General features: G+C 62.6%; 7 protein-coding genes across 7 annotated transcripts in view; 2 read left to right on the forward strand and 5 right to left on the reverse strand.

The window, feature by feature from the left end:
• Positions 1 to 1,682, reverse strand: part of F751_3161 (Cytosolic purine 5'-nucleotidase) — a gene marked incomplete at both ends in the record, with an annotated part of 3,612 nt that extends 1,930 nt beyond the window's left edge. Inside the window, 2 exons of the mRNA XM_011399029.1 lie at positions 39 to 1,067; positions 1,428 to 1,682. Of these exons, the coding sequence (XP_011397331.1) occupies positions 39 to 1,067; positions 1,428 to 1,682 (1,284 nt within the window). The remainder of the gene's footprint in view (positions 1 to 38; positions 1,068 to 1,427) is intronic.
• Positions 1,683 to 2,530: 848 nt separating this feature from the next.
• F751_3162 (hypothetical protein) lies at positions 2,531 to 3,073 on the reverse strand (the record flags this gene model as incomplete). The annotated part of the gene is made up of 2 exons (XM_011399030.1): positions 2,531 to 2,982; positions 3,031 to 3,073. 2 exons carry the CDS (start codon positions 3,071 to 3,073, stop codon positions 2,531 to 2,533), a joined length of 495 nt encoding a protein of 164 aa, XP_011397332.1.
• Positions 3,074 to 3,764: 691 nt separating this feature from the next.
• Positions 3,765 to 5,645, forward strand: F751_3163 (RNA polymerase II-associated protein 3; the record flags this gene model as incomplete). The annotated part of the gene is made up of 4 exons (XM_011399031.1): positions 3,765 to 3,863; positions 3,990 to 4,204; positions 4,376 to 4,659; positions 5,302 to 5,645. The coding sequence occupies 4 exons, from the start codon at positions 3,765 to 3,767 to the stop codon at positions 5,643 to 5,645; spliced, it is 942 nt and encodes a 313-aa protein (XP_011397333.1).
• Positions 5,646 to 5,859: 214 nt separating this feature from the next.
• Positions 5,860 to 8,728, reverse strand: F751_3164 (Tyrosine-tRNA ligase; the record flags this gene model as incomplete). The annotated part of the gene is made up of 7 exons (XM_011399032.1): positions 5,860 to 6,003; positions 6,252 to 6,668; positions 6,972 to 7,115; positions 7,332 to 7,486; positions 7,644 to 7,826; positions 7,972 to 8,342; positions 8,712 to 8,728. The coding sequence occupies 7 exons, from the start codon at positions 8,726 to 8,728 to the stop codon at positions 5,860 to 5,862; spliced, it is 1,431 nt and encodes a 476-aa protein (XP_011397334.1).
• Positions 8,729 to 9,810: 1,082 nt separating this feature from the next.
• F751_3165 (Leukotriene A-4 hydrolase) lies at positions 9,811 to 13,969 on the forward strand (the record flags this gene model as incomplete). The annotated part of the gene is made up of 14 exons (XM_011399033.1): positions 9,811 to 9,889; positions 10,023 to 10,069; positions 10,227 to 10,349; positions 10,582 to 11,095; positions 11,227 to 11,356; positions 11,534 to 11,609; positions 11,784 to 11,886; positions 12,156 to 12,203; positions 12,361 to 12,479; positions 12,627 to 12,705; positions 12,901 to 13,064; positions 13,230 to 13,380; positions 13,610 to 13,668; positions 13,823 to 13,969. 14 exons carry the CDS (start codon positions 9,811 to 9,813, stop codon positions 13,967 to 13,969), a joined length of 1,839 nt encoding a protein of 612 aa, XP_011397335.1.
• Positions 13,970 to 14,138: 169 nt separating this feature from the next.
• Positions 14,139 to 15,346, reverse strand: F751_3166 (Deoxycytidylate deaminase; the record flags this gene model as incomplete). The annotated part of the gene is made up of 5 exons (XM_011399034.1): positions 14,139 to 14,253; positions 14,350 to 14,504; positions 14,652 to 14,852; positions 15,133 to 15,208; positions 15,288 to 15,346. The coding sequence occupies 5 exons, from the start codon at positions 15,344 to 15,346 to the stop codon at positions 14,139 to 14,141; spliced, it is 606 nt and encodes a 201-aa protein (XP_011397336.1).
• Positions 15,347 to 17,835: 2,489 nt separating this feature from the next.
• Positions 17,836 to 19,155, reverse strand: part of F751_3167 (hypothetical protein) — a gene marked incomplete at both ends in the record, with an annotated part of 2,540 nt that continues 1,220 nt past the window's right edge. Inside the window, 3 exons of the mRNA XM_011399035.1 lie at positions 17,836 to 17,931; positions 18,191 to 18,320; positions 18,673 to 19,106. Of these exons, the coding sequence (XP_011397337.1) occupies positions 17,836 to 17,931; positions 18,191 to 18,320; positions 18,673 to 19,106 (660 nt within the window). The remainder of the gene's footprint in view (positions 17,932 to 18,190; positions 18,321 to 18,672; positions 19,107 to 19,155) is intronic.

Raw genomic sequence — 19,155 nt, forward strand, 5'->3', positions numbered from 1 at the left:
ATACGAAGTTATTCCCCCCCCCCCTACAACAGCCACACCTGGAGCCGGTCGTCCACGGCGTCGCGCATTCGCCGCAGGCGCCGTAGCTCGGCCATGTCCCCCCCCCGCTCCGCCAGGCCTTGCAGCTCGCTTTCCAGCTCGGGGATGACCAGCATGGTGCGCCAGCCCAGCGCCTTCTTGCTGCGCAGCACGTCGCCGTAGATATGGTCGCCCACATACAGCACTTCGCTCCCAGCGGCCACGCCCAGCATCTTGTGCAGGTCGTGGAAGGAGCCGCCCTGGAAGACGCGGGCCTCCCCCCCAGGGCGCGGCGGCGCGACGTCGCGCGCGGAGGGCGCGGTGCTGCCCAGCGCGGCGGAGGGCAGGTCGTCCTCGCCGATGGGCACCATGGGCGACCCGCCCTCGGTGTTCCACAGCATGCCGGAGGGGGGGTGCACCTCGAACAGGTCCTTGCGCTCCGCGAAGAAGCGAGGCTTGCCACACCCCGTCACCACCACGTCGAAGCGGGAGAGCCAGGAGGTGGAGCGGGCCGCGCCCACCCGCCCCTCCACCAGGTAGTTCATGACCACGTGGGTGTAGTCCCACAGCGAGTTGGTGGCCAGGAACACGCGCTTGCCGCTGGCGCGCAGCGCGCCCAGCACGGGGCCCAGCGAGGGGTCGGCGTGGATGTAGCGCGCCGGGTCGGCCGCCACCTCGCGCTTGATGGAGCCGTCGCGGTGGCACAGGTCCACCGCACCGCGCACGTCGCGGTACAGGTCGGCGTACTGCTTGCCGAGGGGCAGGCCGCTGCCCCCAGCGTCCAGCAGCTCCACCAGCTGCATGAAGAGGTGGGCCTCCGCCAGGGAGAAGAGCGTGTCGATCAGCGCGTAGGCGGGCTCGTCGTAGCCATGCCGCTGCGGCGCGTCGTTGTACGTCGCCAGGCGCGCGGCGCGCGGCAGCTCGCTGAACCCGTGGTAGGCCAGCTTCACGTACTTGTGCCGGTCCACCTTGAGCATGTTGCCGCGCTGCTTGTCGATCACCAGGCCACGGCTCATGTAGCGCCAGTCGAATTCCAGGTCCAGCAGGGACTGCGGCGGCGGAGATTGTGCGAGTGTGAGGATGGGGTGGAATTGGAAACGCAGAAAATGAGAGAGGCGTATGGGTCAGGTCATGTGAGGTTGGTGGGCTTGTGTGCGTTGCAAGAGATTGATGGAATGTGAGACTCCCAACCTCCGATCGAGGAAGGGGTGTATCGTCAAGCGGGCGGCACCCCAAGGACACCTTCCAGCACGACTCCGTCAGCCTGTACACTCCAGCCCCACGGCCACACAACTCAACATCCTGAATGCGACGCACGTTGTGGTGCGGACCACCAATCCATGATCCATGCACGTGCAGCCCTGGACAGGCACCCTCTCCCACACAGAACCAACAACAAGGACCCTCACCTTGGGGTAGCCAAAGGCGGACACCAGCTTCTTCACCGTCTCATCGTGGGCCAGCACCTCAAAGGTCTCGGGCTTGTACTGCGCCAGCGTGTAGTCCATGTCGAACCCCACCGCCCTCACCGCTGCCATGTTCAGGCTGCGGTTGCAGAAGATGCGGCGAGAGGGGGGCATGCAGGGCTCCTCCGCCGCGTCGTCAGTCCACAGCGGATTGGCCTCGCTGGCCAAAGGGGGAGGGGGGGGGAAGACGGCGCTCATGGCGGTCCTGGCATCCAGCTTGGCGGCTGGTGGCTGGGTCGGGGGCGCGCACGGGCGGTGGCACGACGCGACGTGCCTGTCAGGCTGCCTGTGGCAGGGGGGGCAGGGCTTCGCTGGGGAGAGGGCAGGCAAATGAACACATGGATGAAAATATGGGGAGCGGGATGGAGGCTCTGGGTGCTCACCAGCCACCCTCCATGCTTGTCCCGGCATACAAGGTCAAACACCTAGACGCTGGCCGGGAACTGATTTGCAGGGAAGCACCCGAGCGATGGGTCGTCGCGAGCCTCGCTCCGCCTGCAGCCGGCGTATCAGCAGGGAGGAGGCGCATGCACAGCTTCAGAGATCGGACGACGGCCCTCGCCATGCGCTGTGGGTGGGGCTCGGTGGCCAAGGATCACTTGCCGGCCCTCCCACCTCCTGGGGTTGCACCCACCCAGTCGATCAGTGCAGGGACCGGATTCAAAACTGGTAGTGGAATCTCAGCGATATTCGCATCAATCGCCAAATCCGACCCCTGCCCACCTGGGGTCGCCGCATTTTCCATGTGGCCGAATCTCATAACTTTCGGGTGTGATCCAGAGAGGCTAACCCCACTTCCCAGACTTACGTAGTGGGTTCCGGCTGGTGTGCAGCATTTTCTAGTGTTGCATTACCAATGTCAAGACCGATGGCCAGAAGTATATGCACGTTACTGACTCCATAAACTCCAACTGTTTGCAGCTTGGAACCTGTTGGCAGGTGCCCCCAGCTGCTCCACAAAACTATACCAGGGCTTTTTACACCACTTTGCATTGCTGCTCGGCCCACCAGATACTTTTCCTCAGTCCCGCACAATGACATCTGACTCATCGCCTAGGCAGGAGTCTGAAGGAGTCCACGGCTTCATCCAGGGAGGTGTCCCATGACTCCCCATTCCCATCGCTGCCGCTGGCGATCAGACTGATGACTAGCCCCGACATGATGCCCGACGCAGAAGACAGCCGGGTGCCGTCGGTGAGCCGTGCCTCGTGCCGGTGAATGACCAGCGGCTCCCTCTTGAGCAGGGCCCCTATCAAGGGTAGGCCGGGGGTGGCGGGGGCTGGCTGCTCATACGTCTGGGACCAGGCGCGGCTCAGGAGGGTGTTCCGGGGCAGGAGCAGGCGGGCCGTGTCGGCCGGACTGCCCAGCTCATCCATGGTGGTTGGCTGCAGGAGGGACTGCTTGATCTCTGAGGTTGCTCGTTCCAACACCACCAGCTGCTGCTTGGTGTCTGGACGGAAGAAGGAGGCCTTGATCACGCCGCTGGATGCTGTCTGACCTGTGGGCGAAGTAAGGTGACAGGAGGGGTGCACTCATGCAGACTCACCGGACTGATGGGGGGCATTGCCAGCTCCTGGCAGAGGTCTCATGCACTGGGCAGGTCTGGCCAGAGTCCTATTGTAAGGCAAGTCAACAAACTGCACCTGGCCTGGGGCGGACAGGGGCAGGCAGGACACGGGCTTGCAGGGTGGGAGGGTAGCTAAAGTAGTAAGCCCGCCCAGTGAATCGAGGCCATGATCCGCCGTCTGTCGTGATCGTCGGTGTTGCGGTGATCGAGGTCCCAGAGGGAGCGGGCCTTCCCTGGGTCGCCTGCTCAGGACCGAAAGCCCATGCCATGGGTGTGCGCGCCAGGAGGAGGGGGCATGGCAGGAGCAGCATCATCCGGCGGGTGGCGTGGGGTGGGGTCTGGCATGGCTGCCTGCCAGGCGCATGACATGGAGGAGCTGGAGACCCGGCATGAGCGAGCGAACTCGCATGCATTGTGGCGATACACAATTTACGAGTTATTCACAATGTTTGGGGCTGAATGCGCGATGCACAGAGGTCAGGGGGCAACTTTATCCCGGGGCCCACAGCTTGTTCGAGGATTTTTTTGGCATGGCGCGCTCGAAACGACACTGTGGGGCGGATCGCGACTGGCACTTCAGCAGACTGCAACGGGCATTGTTTCGATCGTATATCATATGCATGCTTATGGAGTGATATGTGTTGTCTCTATTTGAATTGGGCGCTCGATCTCCCGCCCAGGTTGGCCTCGGCTGGAGGGCCTCAGGCTCGGTGATGGAGGCGCAGCGCCGAGCCATGCAGCAGGCTCAGGAGCTGCAAGCCTACATGAAAGATCTCCTCAAGTGGGAGAAAGACGTGGAGGTCAAACCAAGGGTACGCACCACCCCTGCTGCCGAGCTGCCCCCCGTGCGTGGGAGTGTGCCGGGAGGAGCAGGAGCCCGCAATGGCTCTACTGGTGGCGCCAGCACGAGGCACACGCCCCCCACATGCTCTACCGAGGGCTTGAGGGAGGAGGGAAACGAGCATTTCAGGAAGGGACGCCTGAACGAGGCTGCGGCCAGCTACACCACCAGCCTCAAGCTGAAGCCCACGCCAGCCGCCTTTGCCAATCGAGCTGCTGTATATCTGAAGAGGAGGGAGTGGGACCGAGCAGAGGCAGACTGCAGCGCTTGCCTGGAGCTGGATGCCGGGTTTGTCAAGGCGTACCATCGCAGGTGGTTTCATGGCCAGGGGCCCCCCGCATCTGCCCCACTGGGTGTTGTTGCCCTTTGTGGTAGCTGCCCGGGCCGACACGCTGGCACCTTGCCCAGCACCGAGCGCTACAGCCTCGGGCTCCAGCACAAAGATCCTTCTTGACTCAACACCTCCTTGCCCACTCTTTCCAGGGCCACGGCGCGAGAGGCCCTGGGGGACATGCACGGCGCAGCGGCAGACTTTGAGCGGGTCTTCTGCCATGACCCCTCGTCCACCCAAGCCGTGGAAAGCAGGGCCCGCTGCCTGCGCGCGTTCCTGGATTCCCAGCCGTTGAATGGGGCGCCGAGTCCCGGCAGTCAGGGCCCTAGTGGGCCTCTTCAAGTTTCCGTGTCCCTGGAGGCCTGCGAACCAGGCCCCAGCCCAGGTGTCAGCCTGCTACTGGAGCAGGAGGCCGGCGGCAGCGCGGCCGCTCTGGGTCTGGAAGGGAGGGGTGCGGAGATGGTCCCGCTTTCCACCAGCTACAAGCCAGCAGGAGGGATGCAGCAGGTTGAGGCTCGTGTGAGTCCCGGGTCCGGCAGCCCCCCCGCCCTCGACGACGAGCTGCCTGGCAGCCACGCGCCGCCTGGTCCGGATTCCGTGGAGACTGCCACAGGGTTGCCTCGATCGCTGGTGACAGTGGTTGACGATGACAGGGGTGTGAGGAATGGGACAGCCGCTCAGGAGGGCGTCACTCAGGTAGACGGCCAAGAGGATCAGGCAAGGAGAGTCGTCACTACCGCGGAGCAGCTGCTGGGAGAATGCGCCGCAGGCCCAGAGGTGGCTACCTCGTGTCCTGCCCCTGGGCTGCAAAATAAAACTCGTGACCCTAGTATGGTAGAAAATCAATCCCCCGGCGCCCTGCCTCCCTACCATGGCCGGGTGCCATCCTCAGGTAGGGGTTGGTTGTCAGAAAGACTAGCCTAGTCCTTGGCTTTGCCGGAAAGCATCTCATGCTCTGGCAAACCTCCACCAGCCTGGAACTCTTTGTGGGCAAGAGGCTGACATCCATGCATGCACAGCCTGCCTCCACACCATGTGCACCACCCCAAGCCCCACCCCCTTGCCCTGTCCATGCCAGGGGTGGAGTTTGAGAGGGCATGGCGTGGCTCCAAGCGCGATCCCCCGGCGCAGGCCGCCCTGCTCTGCGCCATACCCCCTGCCCGCCTGCCGCACCTGCTGACTCACGTCCTGAACCCTGAGCTGCTGGCCGAGGTCGCGATGCGCGTGCTGGAGAGCGTGGCGCGCAGGCAGCCCTCGCTCGCCCTGGACCTGCTGCGGGCGCTGCGCTGCGTTCCCCGCTTTCCCATGCTGGCCATGGGTCTGGCGCCGCGGCAGTGTGCCGCGCTGCGGAACGCCTGGGACGGCTGTGGCGGCCTGCCCGGGGCCGAGCCGGAGCTGCTGAAGGCTTTTGGTCTGCAGTGATGGCTGCTGGCTAGGGTGGCTCGCTGAAGCAGTCCTCTTCCCGAATGACTCCCTCGGTGTTCGACATGTGAATACTGCCTTTTGTCAACCAAAGAGGCTCAGCCAGGCATGATTCCAGCAGGCACAATCCATTCACATGATGCGCTGGGCAGCCTTGGTGCGATGCATACAGGAAGACGAGGCCACCCCGTGCACACAAAGCTCCAGCTGTGCCTCACGGCGCGACGCCCAGCTCCAGCACCAGCTTTTTCTTCTTGCCGAGGGACACCATGACCAGGCGGCCGTCGACGAGGTCATCGGCGGCCAGACCCCGCCCCTCATCTGTGACGACCTTGTTGTTCACGCGTAGGCCCCTGCCCTGCAGTCCAAAGAGGGAGAGGGGTGGGTGCGCCTGGGGCATGCTGGCGCGCGGCAGGCGACCGACAAGCGCACTGCACCGGGCGGGTGCAATGCGTCCGGGAGCATCTCAAGGTCCTCAAGCCCCTCCACCCGAACCTCCAAAACCTCGCAGTGGGAATAAGGCCACCTTGTGCCCGCCCCTGCCCCCACCTGGCCGCGTCCACACCACCTCCGACGGCCGCCCCCCCCCCCTCCCGCCGACCGCACCTGGACCAGCCTGCGCGCGGCGCCTTTGCTGGGCTGCGCTCCCACGCGCACCAGCAGGTCTATCAGCGGCCCCCCCAGCGCCGCCTCACGGTCCACGGCGAACTTGGGCGCCCCGCCCGCCACCGCCGCCTCCAGGGTCTGTAGGTCCACGCTGCCCTCGCTGGACCCCGGGGCGAGGGCCCGGGTGGCGGCCAGCGCGCCCCGCAGCCCCTCCTCGCCGTGCACGAAGCGGGTGACCTCCGCCGCCAGCGCTCGCTGAGCCGCCGCGGGCGGCTGGCCGGGCGCCAGCAGGGCGTCAATCTGCTCCAGGGGCAGGAAGGTGAGGGCTCGCAGCATGCGCGCCACGTCGTCGTCCGCCGTCGCCAGCAGGGCCTGGTAGAAGGCGTAGGGGGACAGCTTCGCCGGGGACAACCAGATCTGTGTGAGGATTGGTCATGTGGAGGGGGAGGCTAAGGCGGGGTTGGAGCCAGGGTTCGGGGTAAGCGCCTTTGTGCGTGAGACAGCGTGCCACTGAGATGGTGCTGCCTGCGCAGACCAACTTGCGCACATGAGGCCAAAAGCATGGCCGCATTCTGAACGGTTGGATCAGGGTCCAGACTTGCGCCCCCTTTCAGGATTGCATTGGAGACCCCGTGGCAGGCTACTAAGTCCGTATGGATCTATCACAAATGATTTCAACCCCCTCGCCCCTGAACCCCCCACACCACCCCCTACACGCACCGCGCCGCCCTCCGACTTTCCAAACTTGGTGCCGTCGGACTTGAGCAGGAGGGGCACCGTCAGCCCAAATGCGTCGGCATCCATGGTCTTGCGGATGAGCTCCGTCCCCGCCGTGATGTTGCCCCACTGGTCGCTGCCGCCCACCTGATGGCCGGAGATTGAGTGAGAGAGGGTCGGTGGGCGTGGCAATCCTGCATCGCATGCATTCAAGCACCGATTCCAAGGTCTGTCTGAGGCAACAGTGGGCTCTAATTCCAGCAGGTGCCCCAGCCCACTTACTCCATGCACCTCGGCCAGCGCACACCACACACACTGATGCACAAAGCTGCAGCCAAGCACCCGCCCACCCAAACCTCCCACCTGCACCCGGACGCCGTGCGTCTTGCGCAGGTGCACAAAGTCCTGCCCCTGGAGCAGCTGGTAGGAGAATTCAGTGAAGGAGATGCCGGTCTCGCTTTCCAGCCGGGTCCGCACGCTGTCCTTGGCCAGCATGGTGCCCACTCGCGCGTGCCGGCCTGCATGAAGATCATCGGTTCAATTGACGAGGGCTGGCTGCATGGCCTGCTCCAAACGCCGGCTGCTTGTTGCAGGCGCATGGCGTGCGAGATCACGGGTGCACCCTGTGCCACCTTCCACCCTCTGGGACCCCTCACCAGCCCCCATGCGCCTCACCCACGTCCCGGAGGAAATCGAGCAAGCCCATGCCAGACCACCACTCGTAATTGTCCAGGACCAGGGGCGCCTCGCCCGTGGACCCTGGCACCCGCTGCAGCAGGGCCTCGACGTTGCGCGCGATGCTGGCCGCATTGGCCGCCACCTCGGCCTCGTCCAGCACCGGCCGCTCGCTGGACTTGCCTGCGCACGGGGAGGGGGGTGGGCGGTGCGCGGTGGGGCGGGCCGCCCGAGCCCACGGTGGCCTGAGCATCGCAAAAGCACGCCCCGAGCTCCATGCCAGCAGGCGCCCCAGGGAAACCCCCCTCCAACGCCCTCAACCGCCCACCTGAGGGATCCCCGATGCGCCCCGTCGCGCCGCCCATGAGCGCCACGGCCTGGTGGCCGCAGCGCTGGAACCAGGCCAGCACCATGAGGCAGAGCAGGTTACCCAGGTGCAGCGACTGGGCGGTGGGGTCGAAGCCGCAGTACACGCGCAATGGGCCGGCCGCCGCAGCCGCCGTGAGGCCCTCGGCGCCGCCCGCCACGTCGGCCAGCAGACCCCGTGAGCGCAGCACGCTGAGCAGGCTGGACCGCCGCTCCGCGGCAGCGTCAGTGGGGCCGGGGGAGGGGGTGCTGCCGCCGTCCCGCACCTGCAGGCCCTGGGCGCCCACCCCGACGGCCCTCAGGCTGGTGAGGGGTCTGTGGCCTCTGAAGCACCTGCATTAGGAAGTAAAGCGGATGAGGATGACGTGTCATGCCGCTGGGAACGCCTTCGCGGATTCCGCGGGCGGTTACACGGGCCTCTGCCCAAAGGCAAGAGTCCCAGGGTGGGTGAGAAGCGGGTGCGAGCACACCGTCCGGCCTCATTCAGGATATCCCCCGCGCACCAATCATATATGGGAGGCCTAGACCAGATGCTGCTGTTATGCAGCCATGCAGCGCGCACGAGGGGCAAGCACCGGGCTGGGAGGAAGCAGGAGGCGACTCGACTCATTCCGCACCGCCGGTGCCAGGCCAGTCGAGACCACCGGCACCAACCGCTTCGACTCGTATATCCTAGGGACTTTCAGATTTTACTGGTTCGACCCTAGTACGATGTGCATTATGGGCAGTGACTCTTCAACGGTGTGCATTCATGTCGCACCGGAGCATGCATGGCAACAACCAAATCGGATGAGGGGGGTGGGCAAGCTCTCACCCTGAAGTGTATAATTTTTGGGAAGCTCAACGCTCAGCAATGAATTTTACAACTGGGTATTGCAATGACTAACCCATGCAGCTGGAATTGCAATGAGTGACACAGCATGGTCAGCAAGCCAAGGATTCGCTTGAAGCACAGGTACCTTGCAGCCCACACTTTGAGTATCCTCTCCAGTACAGACAATGATTTTGACAGCGTATGGTCAGTGGAATAGGGTACTCACTAGTTGAGGAAACCGATTTTCTCTGTGAGTGATTCTTGAACATGTTTTTCGGGCAAAGAAGCTCTGAGGCGGGGGCGCTCGCAGTATATAATGCAAAACTCGATCTAATTATTCATCGTTCAACAGCGCACCACAAGGTCGGCAGTTCGAGCCTGTCTGGCGGAGTGATCCGCAACCTTCCGCTATAGCTCAGCCGGTAGAGCGTGTGGCTGTTACGTTGATTGCTTTTTGGCGTTCTGGGCATCAGGACAATATTGGTATTGAGCTCGTCCATCAGGAATTCTATCCATTGATGGGGGGTCACTGCCATTGGGTTTTTCCATCGATGTCGGTGAGGGGTGCCTAGCCGAGCGCCCTTCGGTTGTAGATTCGGGTGAGCCTGATGTGAGGGTGTATCTTGGATAAGATGTATCAATATTCCAGTCCAGGGCGTCGTCTTGCTGGTGATCACCAGCACCACGCGCCCTGTTCATGGGGCGCCATCGGCGCGCGTCATGGGTTATGCAGCTGGGATTCCGAACAAAAACGGTAGGCTTCCTCACCCATCCAAGTAACGCCAGCCCACTCTTATGAGAGCTCAGATCGACATCACAGGACGCCTGATCGGTGCAGTCGTACATCTAGCCAGACAGCGGGCTCCCCGTGTCGTAACATCCCACCCGCGGTCTCCTTCGCCAAGACCCATCCACAGCCGAACCCAGATTCTACTCTTTGCAGCTCAGTCACCTCTCTCTTCCACAGAATCGACGTCATCTGTGCCAATGGGAAAGAGGGCAGCCACTGTGGAGCACTCCACCCAGTCTAACTACGAGGCTGTCACTGTGACGCACGCTGACCTCGGTGCGCTGGCAAAGGGCAAGGCTGTTGTGAGCCGATTGATCCGGTCATTGCATGGTGCTTGCGTTGTTCTCAGAAGCGCAACCAAGAGGGCTATATGCGCTCAGCGATGCGCCGTGCCCTGCCCATGCCACAGATTTGGTGGTCGATTTCTCTGCCAAGACCATCAGTGGCACTGCCCAGGTGTGTGTCGCGCCAGACAAATACACATCTCAATCTAGGCGTTGCAGCACGGGTGATTGCGCTATTAAATCAGCATAGATGCCCCTAGGCTATTCCTCTTGGGAGCAAAAGGGTCCCTGCTTACTCCCCATCCCACCCCATGTCGATCCCTGTGCAGCTCAAGTACGAGGTCAAGCGTTCAGGCTGCGATGCGCTAATCCTGGACACACGGGACTTGGCCATCCAGGAAGTCTCCGTGGACGGAGCTGCCTGCCAATTCACCCTGGCCTCGCCTCACAAGGTGGGTGGTGCTTCGGGAGGCACTGGCCCCTTCTCCGCACGTTGGATTGTTCGGCAGCCCCCCGCTTCATCTGAAAACCTGCCCGCACTATCTGCTGGACACCCCTCCCTGAGTACTCCATCCGTTCCCCCTGCCTTCAATTCGCCCTGGCACCCCGCCCACCCCCCCCACGCAGGCGCTGGGCTCGGCGCTGAGCATCCCGCTCCCCGCCGGCGCCGGCGCCGGCTCCCAGGGCTCCACCCGGGTCCGCTTTGCCACCTCCCCCGCCTCCACCGCGCTCCAGTGGCTGTCCCCCGCCCAGACCGCGGGTGGCGAGCACCCCTACCTCTTCACGCAGTGCCAGGCCATCCACGCCCGCTCGCTGGTGCCCTGCCAGGACACGCCCGGTGCCAAGCTGACCTACGCCGCGCGCGTGCGCGTGCCGGAGGTCATGACGGCGCTGATGAGCGCCGTGCCCGTGGACGAGCCAGGGCGCACGGGCCAGGAAAGCGGGGACGGCACGCGCACGTTCAGCTTCGCACAGCAAGTGCCCATCCCCAGCTACCTCCTGGCGCTGGCGGTGGGGCAGCTGGAAAGCAGGGAGCTGGGCCCCGTGTCGCGCGTCTACTCCGAGCCCAGCATGGTGGCTGCCGGGGCGTACGAGTTCTCGGAGACCGACGCCTTCCTGCAGGCCGCCGCCTCGGTGGCGGGGCCCTACGTCTGGGGGCGGTACGATCTCCTCCTCCTGCCCCCCTCTTTTCCCTATGGTATGGGTGCTGGGGTTTCCTGTGCATGCCCTTCGTAGGCCAGTTCTTGGTCGAACCTCGATGCATCATGCCATGCTCCCAGGCCACCCTCACATGTGAGACCTCTCACCACGCCACCTCCTACACACCAGGCGGCATGGAGAACCCCTGCCTGACCTTTGTGACCCCCACGCTGCTCGCCGGGGACCGATCGCTGGCCAACGTCGTGGCGCACGAGATTGCGCACTCCTGGACGGGGAACCTGGTCACCAACGCCTCGTGGTCTGTTGGCTGTGGCGGAAGGGGGAGGGGGGGGGGGAGACGGCGAGTGCAACAGGCAGGGGCCCGACAGCGCCAGCTGAGAAGGCCTTGAGGTGCTGCGTGGTCAGGGTTGAAGGCACAGGTACCATGGGCGAGCTCCTGCTGGGCCTCACTCGACTGCCACGGACCATCATGCAGGGAGCACTTCTGGCTGAATGAGGGCTGGACCATGTGGCTCGAGCGGCGCATCCTGGCCAAGCTCTACGGCGAAGCGGTGGGGAGGCCTGGTGTCCTGCATGTTCTTGCGGTCACTGGCTTGCTTTCCCAGGGTTCAGGCTGGTTGGAACAGCATAGTGCTGACTGCTTTGTGTGATCCACCCTGGACCCACCCATGACCGTGCCCACGCTCCCTGCGCCCTGCGCTCCTCGTACCGCTCCCCTTTATAAGACGTATGAGTTCCATGCCTCCCTGGGGTACCTGGACCTGCGGGAGGCCGTGGAGACCTGGGGCGCAGGCCACGACTTCACCTGTCTCGTGCCCGACCTGTCAGGTCAGTTGCCGCCTCACGATGCCCCTCCTTTCCCCCGCCCCTGCCCGCCAGCGCTACCAGCTAGCCGCCAGCCTGGGAATCCTGAGGATGCAGGCTGCCGTGACCGACTGGGGTACAGACCACCCTTTCACTGCGCTCGTGCCGGACCTCTCAGGTGCATGCCACCTGACAGGCAGGCCCTGTCAGTCATGGCGGTGTGGCACGGCCGCCACATCATCCGGCGAGGAGCCCAGGCCCCTAACCCTCGCTCCCTCCCTTGCCCTGCCCAGGCGGCATCGACCCCGACGACGCCTTTTCGACCATCCCCTATGAGAAGGGTGCGCCTGCGAGGGGACAGCGCAATGGGGACAGGAGGCGTGGCTGGCCTGGGGGAGGATTATTGTTTCTGTTCAGGGATTTGTAAGCGTGGACAAGTGGTTGGAATATCGTGACCCAGGAGCTGACAGATCATACCAACTGCTCCTCCCTCCACAGGCTTCTACTTCCTGCACTACCTGCAAACCCTGGTCGGGGGGCCAGAAGTGTTTGAGGCTTTCTTCAAGGATTACATCAAGGCCTTCAGCTTCAAGACCGTCACCAGTGACGGATTCAAGGTGCTGAGGCAGCTCATAGGGATGGGAGGGAGGCCATGCGTGCAGGGGCGCCATGTTAGTATTGTCAATGGAAATGGCATGCCCTCGTTGCTTGTCCTGCGTCCTGTCCACAATTCTAGCCAGCCCTCTACCTTGAACCCTGGCCAGGCCTACTTCCTGGACTACTTCACGGACAGTACGCCCGGTGTGGGGGGCATTGACTGGGACCTCTGGTTCTACCAACCTGGTGAGTGTGTGCGCATTGACCCTGGGAGCCTGAGATGTGCCATACGACAAGTGACAGGTCACGCAAGGTTTGAATCTCATGTAAACCAATGCAATTGCTGGACGGGACGTCTGCAGGCATCTGCTGACAATAGCTGCAACCATCTGCAAGCCCCGACGGCAATACCGACCCCTTGCCTCCATCCTTTTATCCCAGGAATGCCCCCAAACGTCAACTCGTACGATGCCAGCCTGGCTGAATCAGCGTATGCCCTGGCGCAGAGCTGGCACACCTCTGACCTGATGGGCCTTGGCACCGGGAGTACTGCAGGCCCTGCCAAGGCCTCCACCACTGATCTGGATGGGTGGTCGGCCTCCCAGGTGCCTTTGCTGGAGACCTGATGGTGTTGGTGGTTTGGGTCTCCAGCCTGCGTGTCAATGGATTGGTGGCCATACGACGCATGGCAGCCCCTTAATTCAGTTCTCCCCTGCATCAGGCATGCTTAAGTGGGGGTCAACCCTGTCATTTCCCCCTGGTGTCCACAGAAAGTGGCCTTCTTGGACAAACTGGGGGAGCTGAGGAGCATGAAGCCCTTCACCCCCGCCACCACAAGGCGCATGCAGGAGCTGTACCACTTCGATGACTCCAAGAACGCCGAGCTGCGCCGCGCCTGGTACTCGCTCTGCATCAAAGCAGGTATGGTGATGGCCGAGGGGGGGGGGGGGGGCGAGGTGGTCGGCGGCGGGCTCCCAACATAACGCACCAGATGCGGCCCGTGAGAGGGCGCAGGTCTCTTTGCGACAAGTGGAGGCTGACGACCTAACGTCAAGTGGCTTCTAAGTGCCCAGGCAGGACACTCCCTCCCTTGCTTCGTAAATCATATGAACACCAACCACATGTGCTTGGGCCACTCCATTCCTTGCAGGTGACCTGGCAATCCTCCCACAGACCCTGGCCTTCCTCTCGGAGCAGGGCCGCATGAAGGTGAGTTCTTGGGTGAGGATCTTTGGGACCCTGCACTATACTTAGATCCAGGGTGCCCAGCGCGCACAACAAGCCGAGCCATGGTATGCTTGCGGCCCCGTTCAGTCACCTTGCGTCTCACGTGTCCCCACTCCATCCCATCCAACTGCCGCAGTACCTTCGCCCGCTATACCGCGCGCTCTACGCCCACCCCAAGAGCCGCCAGGCCGCCCTCGACACCTTTGCCGCCCATCGCGAGATGTACCATCCCATTGCCGCCAAGATGGTCGCCACAGACCTGCAGATGCCCGCTGCTGTCTGATGGAACGCCTGAGAGCTGGCGACCGCATCGCTGCATGGCTGCCCGGCAAGCTGGACTTTCTTTCTCGTTACCCTGCCACTGCGAGCCCGTGTGCCCCCCGTCGCGAGCCTTTGTGCGTCAGCTCTGCACTCACACGATGCAATGCGGCGCTGCCTCTCGCCATGCCCTCTCATGCGGGGTCTGGGTCCAGGCACAGCCTCACGCTGCGATGGAAGCGGTGCTGGCGCACATGCACCCCAGCCATGGCCATGAGCTTCTTAGACGCTGCATACTGCTGGCTCCGACTGCGGAAGTGTGTATGGAAGACGATGGCATGAGTTTCTGACGGTCCTGTCGTCAGGAGATCATCAGGCCGCGGCAACTCAGGACCCTGCCCCCACCTTATGCTCCCCGGAGCTGGCTGGGCGCTGCCGGCAGCTGGGCTCGACCCGCCGGCGGCCGTGCCCTTGTCCTCGTGGAAGACCACCTCGGCGATGCCCGCCTGGATCATCAGCTTGGCGCACTCGTTGCAGGGGAACATGGTGACGTAGATCCTCTGGTGCAAGGGTGAGGGCGATGGAGGGCAGCTGGGGCCGGTTGCTCACCACACCTCCAGCGGAGTCGGCGGGGAAGTACCTCGGGGACGGCGTCACACACTTGCGCCCATGATCACGACGACGCCAGGAGCTCTACCCCCCCTCACCGCCCCGCTGACAGACGCCCCATTCTTGTTCAGCAGCGCGTTCATCTCCGCGTGGCAGACGTAGGGGTACTTGGTGTCCAGCAGGTCCCCGCTCTCCGCCGCCTTGGACCAGGGGAGCTGTGCGTCGGGGCAGCCGCGGGGGAACCCGTTGTATCCGATGCCACAGATGACATTCTGGCGGTCGACGATGCATGCTCCCACCTGAGGGGAGGGGAGGGAGAGGGGGGGATGGAGGCTGTGAAAGGCATGCTTCAAGGGTATCTGACAATGCCACTGTGTTGTCGGGGGGCGGCAAGCCCGAGCAAAATGTTGGTATGCAACCACGGCAGCCAGTGGCAGTGGAGAGGATAGTCATTCAGCACCCCCCAACATCCTGCTGGTGCCCTGGGCTTCCAGTCACCAGGACGCTGGCCTCCACCACACCCTGCCATTGCATTTCAAGCAGCTGCCGCCAGCCTCAGAGCAGTGGTCCCATGCCCACCTGTTTGTGGGGATCCTTGGAGCGCTGGGAGCTGAGGAACGCCACCGCCATAAAGTAATCGTCCCAGCTGAGGTACCTGGAGGGAGCTTGCGGGCCTGGTTTAGGATGGGCAGGCATTGAGCCCCCTCGTCGCCTTGCCCAGAGACCACACCCACCCTGAGCGTGGCTTCGTGTCGTAGGGATTCACCGGGCATGGCCCGGCTGAGTCCAGCATCGAATCCCGTTTGGCATCGGGTCCACACCCGACGAAATGTACACAGCGCTGTCTCCACTGCCGCGTGCACTGGCTCCGCAGAAACCAGTACGTCAGGGACGACGACACCACAGCAGCCCCCACTGCGGCGCCCACGAGTGCGAGATCGCTTCTGTGGCTGTATGTGTGCATGCCAAATGCTCAAGGAGGAGGAACTTCGCATCGATAAACCACCAATTTTGCACGCTCTTGCCCATGTTCTTGATCGTGCCTCCGATTCAATCCAGCGCGCTGGGGTTTCGAACTCGGCTGCATCTTAAACACTAGGCGAATGCATGAACGCTCCACACTCCGTTGCATTCCCGGATATAACAGCTCGATTGATAGTATTTACAGCCTGATCGAGTGCCACGTTGCTGTAAAGCAGGGTTATTGACTCCCTGACGTTGATGCGTTGCTTTTCGGAATGTTATCGCGACACGAGTATAAAGTTGCCTTCGCAGGCTGCTCAGTCGTATCTGAAGAAAACATATGGTGCAAGACGGTCGAATAATGTGTTCGTCGACATGTGCGCATTCATCGCGCGTCATCGCGCGCTTCATGAACACGCACGTTCCCATAATCTCGCGAGGAGGAATATGTGGACATGGTCATGCACGCCTCCACGAAAGATCGGCACCGATGTAACCATTCTCAAATCGGCAGTATAAAGATATGAGATTATCTCTCCGGCCCCTCCAGATGAGCCTCGTGAAAGAAAGTGTTTGGGACTACCCCCGGCCCCCCCGCCTGGAGAAGACTCCACGGCACCTCAAGGTCGAGCTTCATGGCAAGGTACTCACCTCATCACGAACCCTAGGGCTTTCTGGGAGCATATTACATTCATTGGGACGCGTCTGAAGTCACCGGGTGGAGGGGCGTGCATGCGGAACCTGCTCTTCTTGTGGAGATCTAGCACCCGTTGAACACAAGCTCCAGGTTAGAGCTCGATGACATCGAAAAACACCGGAGTTCAGTCTTCCTCGAACTTTCTCCACAAATCCTTTCACCTTTTCCAGATTATTGCCGAGACTCGGAATGCGTACCGGGTGCTTGAGACCAGCCACCCCCCCACATATTACCTTCCACCCTCTGACGTGCAAGCTGGCTACCTCTCCAAAGCAAAAGGTAGGCTCTGCAGGGCAGCGTCTGTCCCTCACTGATGATGCTACATTCGTGCCAGAATAGAGTACAGGTTCGTTTTATCAACAAACTCAGTGCACCGCGCCTGTTGCACCCAGCACAGGTGCCTCCTCCTTCTGTGAATGGAAGGGGAATGCGACATACTGGAATGTAACAGTCCCGGGTCACTCCCCCGTCAACCAGAGGTTTTGTGCTGGTGTTTGAAGCTTTCTACAGGAGGATTTGACCTGCCGTCAGGCTGCACACCCAATGCTTGCACTTCATTTAACAGATTATTCCATGGGATTGCCCTCCTGTTAACAACACCATCTCCATTCCCCCCTCAGGATATGGTCCTATGAGAATCCTACACCCAGCTTCAGTAGCATCAAGGGGTATCTGTCCTTCTATGCCTCGCCATTTGAGTGCAGCGTGGACGGCGAATGCGTGAAGCCTCAGGTGGGATGTTTTTGTGTAGGGTTTGGGCGCTGCCTGCACCCCATTCTCGGGTTGAGTGAGGATCACCTCATGAACTCTACCTGCTAAGAAGAAAGCTCGCCCATCACACCACAGGAGGGCAGCTTCTACGCCGGCTGGATAACAGATGATGTGATGGGCCCCTTCAAGGGAGCCCCCAACACCCTGGGGTGGTGAATGTCGGTCTGCCACACGCTCCCCTTGGGTGCCCACTGCACCTCTGCTTCCTCTGCCACCCTGATCTGAGACGGATATATGCAGTGCCGCTAGCCACCATTACAGCATGGGTCGGACAATCTTACTATAAACACGGACAGTTGAGAAAATCAGCTTGATGGGAGTATGCTTCCTGATAAGGTCGTATCATGGGTGAGGGAGGGTGCCTTCGGAGGGGCAAGGTATATAGGCATTCAGCGTCATGCGCATCAATGGTGTTCATGCAGGCAGCGTAAGAAGGGTGTGCTGCAGGGGCAGAAGTTGTTTGGGTGGGGGTTGTGGCCGGGCAGGGCTGCCAGTGCTGAAGCGGCTGCCAGCTCTGGATCAAAGAATCGACAGGCGTGGCGTGGTGTCCCCCACAACCTGGTCCTCATCAGCTCAGGGGGTGGGGCCCCTCCGCGACAGGTGCTGGGAGGGAGCCTGGGGATCAGTGCGAGAAGAGCAGGGCAAAGCGGAATTTTCCGGTATCATGGGCTCCCTGGGAACGGGCGGGGCATGTTGGACCGCGGCCTTCAAGCAGGGATGCTCTCAGAAGGCGCCTGGGAAGGGCTCAATGCAAGTGTACGGGTGGATGTGGGGTGACGTGGCATGGGTGTGCTGGAAAGTGAGGGCGTGCCAGCTGGCCGCGCTTTCCTCTTGGTTCTCCCACCCCCGCATCAGGCGGTCGTCACGAGGATGGCCCGGTTGCGGCGGGGGTCGGGGGTGCGGTACTGCAGCTTCAGGCGGCGGGTGCCCGTGAGCTCGGGGATCACCTGTTGCGAGGAGTGGTGGGCGCGCGAGGGGGTAAGCCTCGTGAGCAGGTGTTTCTGTCGGTTTGAGAGTCACAACTAGCTGCATTTCATGTTGCTGCCGCACAACCCGGGGTCACAGGGATGGGAACGAAGGCTTGTTTTGGATGAAGGTGGTGGACCACTTCCGTGCTTGGGTGAAGCATACATAAGATCAGCAGCAGCCCCTGTAACGCCACCCCGCACAGGGCCCCAGCCCTCTGGCCCATTGAGCATTGCCCACCTTGCCGCACAGGTGGTCGTAGGCTGCCTGGGAATCAGACACCTGCTTGAAGACCACAAAGCCCCACTGGTCGGTGCGACCGCGCTCATGACGGGCCTGCTGCAACTCCTTGTCGGCGAGGGGTCCGAACCTGGGGCCGGGCGCGAGGGGGAGGGGCTGAGTGCAGCAGAGAGGCTGGAGGGGGGACTGGGAATGGATGCGCCTTGTGTTTGTCGGCTGCAACAGCAGAGTGTGTGGCAAACGAGCTTCCACCAGACACCCCACGCTCTCATGACCCCATTGGTAACTTTGCAAGGGGTGAGCAATGCTTCGTAACGCAGGCTGGAAGTCCCTCTGAAGAGCATTGAGGATCTAAACAACGCCAAATAAAACACCATTGATCAGAGCAACCCGTTGGCGCAACGTAGATCTGGTTGCATATCCGCACTCCAGCACCTCGACGCAACTTCCAGCCCCTCGCTGGCCATGCTCCCTGGACTCACTTGCCAAAGATGTCGTCGATGATCTCAAGCGTGGCAGAGCCATCCACCCCGCCCAGCCACAGCTTGACCGTGGGCTCCTTGCTGGCCCCCTCCTTGCCCAGGGGCCGCGCCATCAGGCCCCTCTGCCGCGCGGCCATCCAGTTGAGACCGCGCTGCTGCTGCGCCAGCGCCGCCTGCATCAGCGCGGGCCCCATGTCCTGGTGACCCAGGGGCCCCACCATGCCCATGGGCCAGGCGTCCGCGGGGTGGTGGTGCCCGGGGTGGTGGAACATGGCCGGGCCGCCGTCCAGAGCCTGCGCGCTGGAGGCCAGGTCGGCTGCACCCAGGCGCTGGCCCAGCTGCAGGGCTGCCAGGCCCGCCTCAAGCCCGGCGTGGTCCGAGTAGTCCAGAATGGATCCGTTGCTGTTGTGGGAGTCCAGGGGGGACAGCTCGCCCTGCGGGCGCGGGGAAGGGTCGGTGGTGCGCAGCAGGCGAGGGGAAGGG

This window comes from Auxenochlorella protothecoides (assembly GCF_000733215.1).
Source record: "Auxenochlorella protothecoides strain 0710 unplaced genomic scaffold scaffold33, whole genome shotgun sequence".
Taxonomy (NCBI): Eukaryota; Viridiplantae; Chlorophyta; class Trebouxiophyceae; order Chlorellales; family Chlorellaceae; genus Auxenochlorella; species Auxenochlorella protothecoides.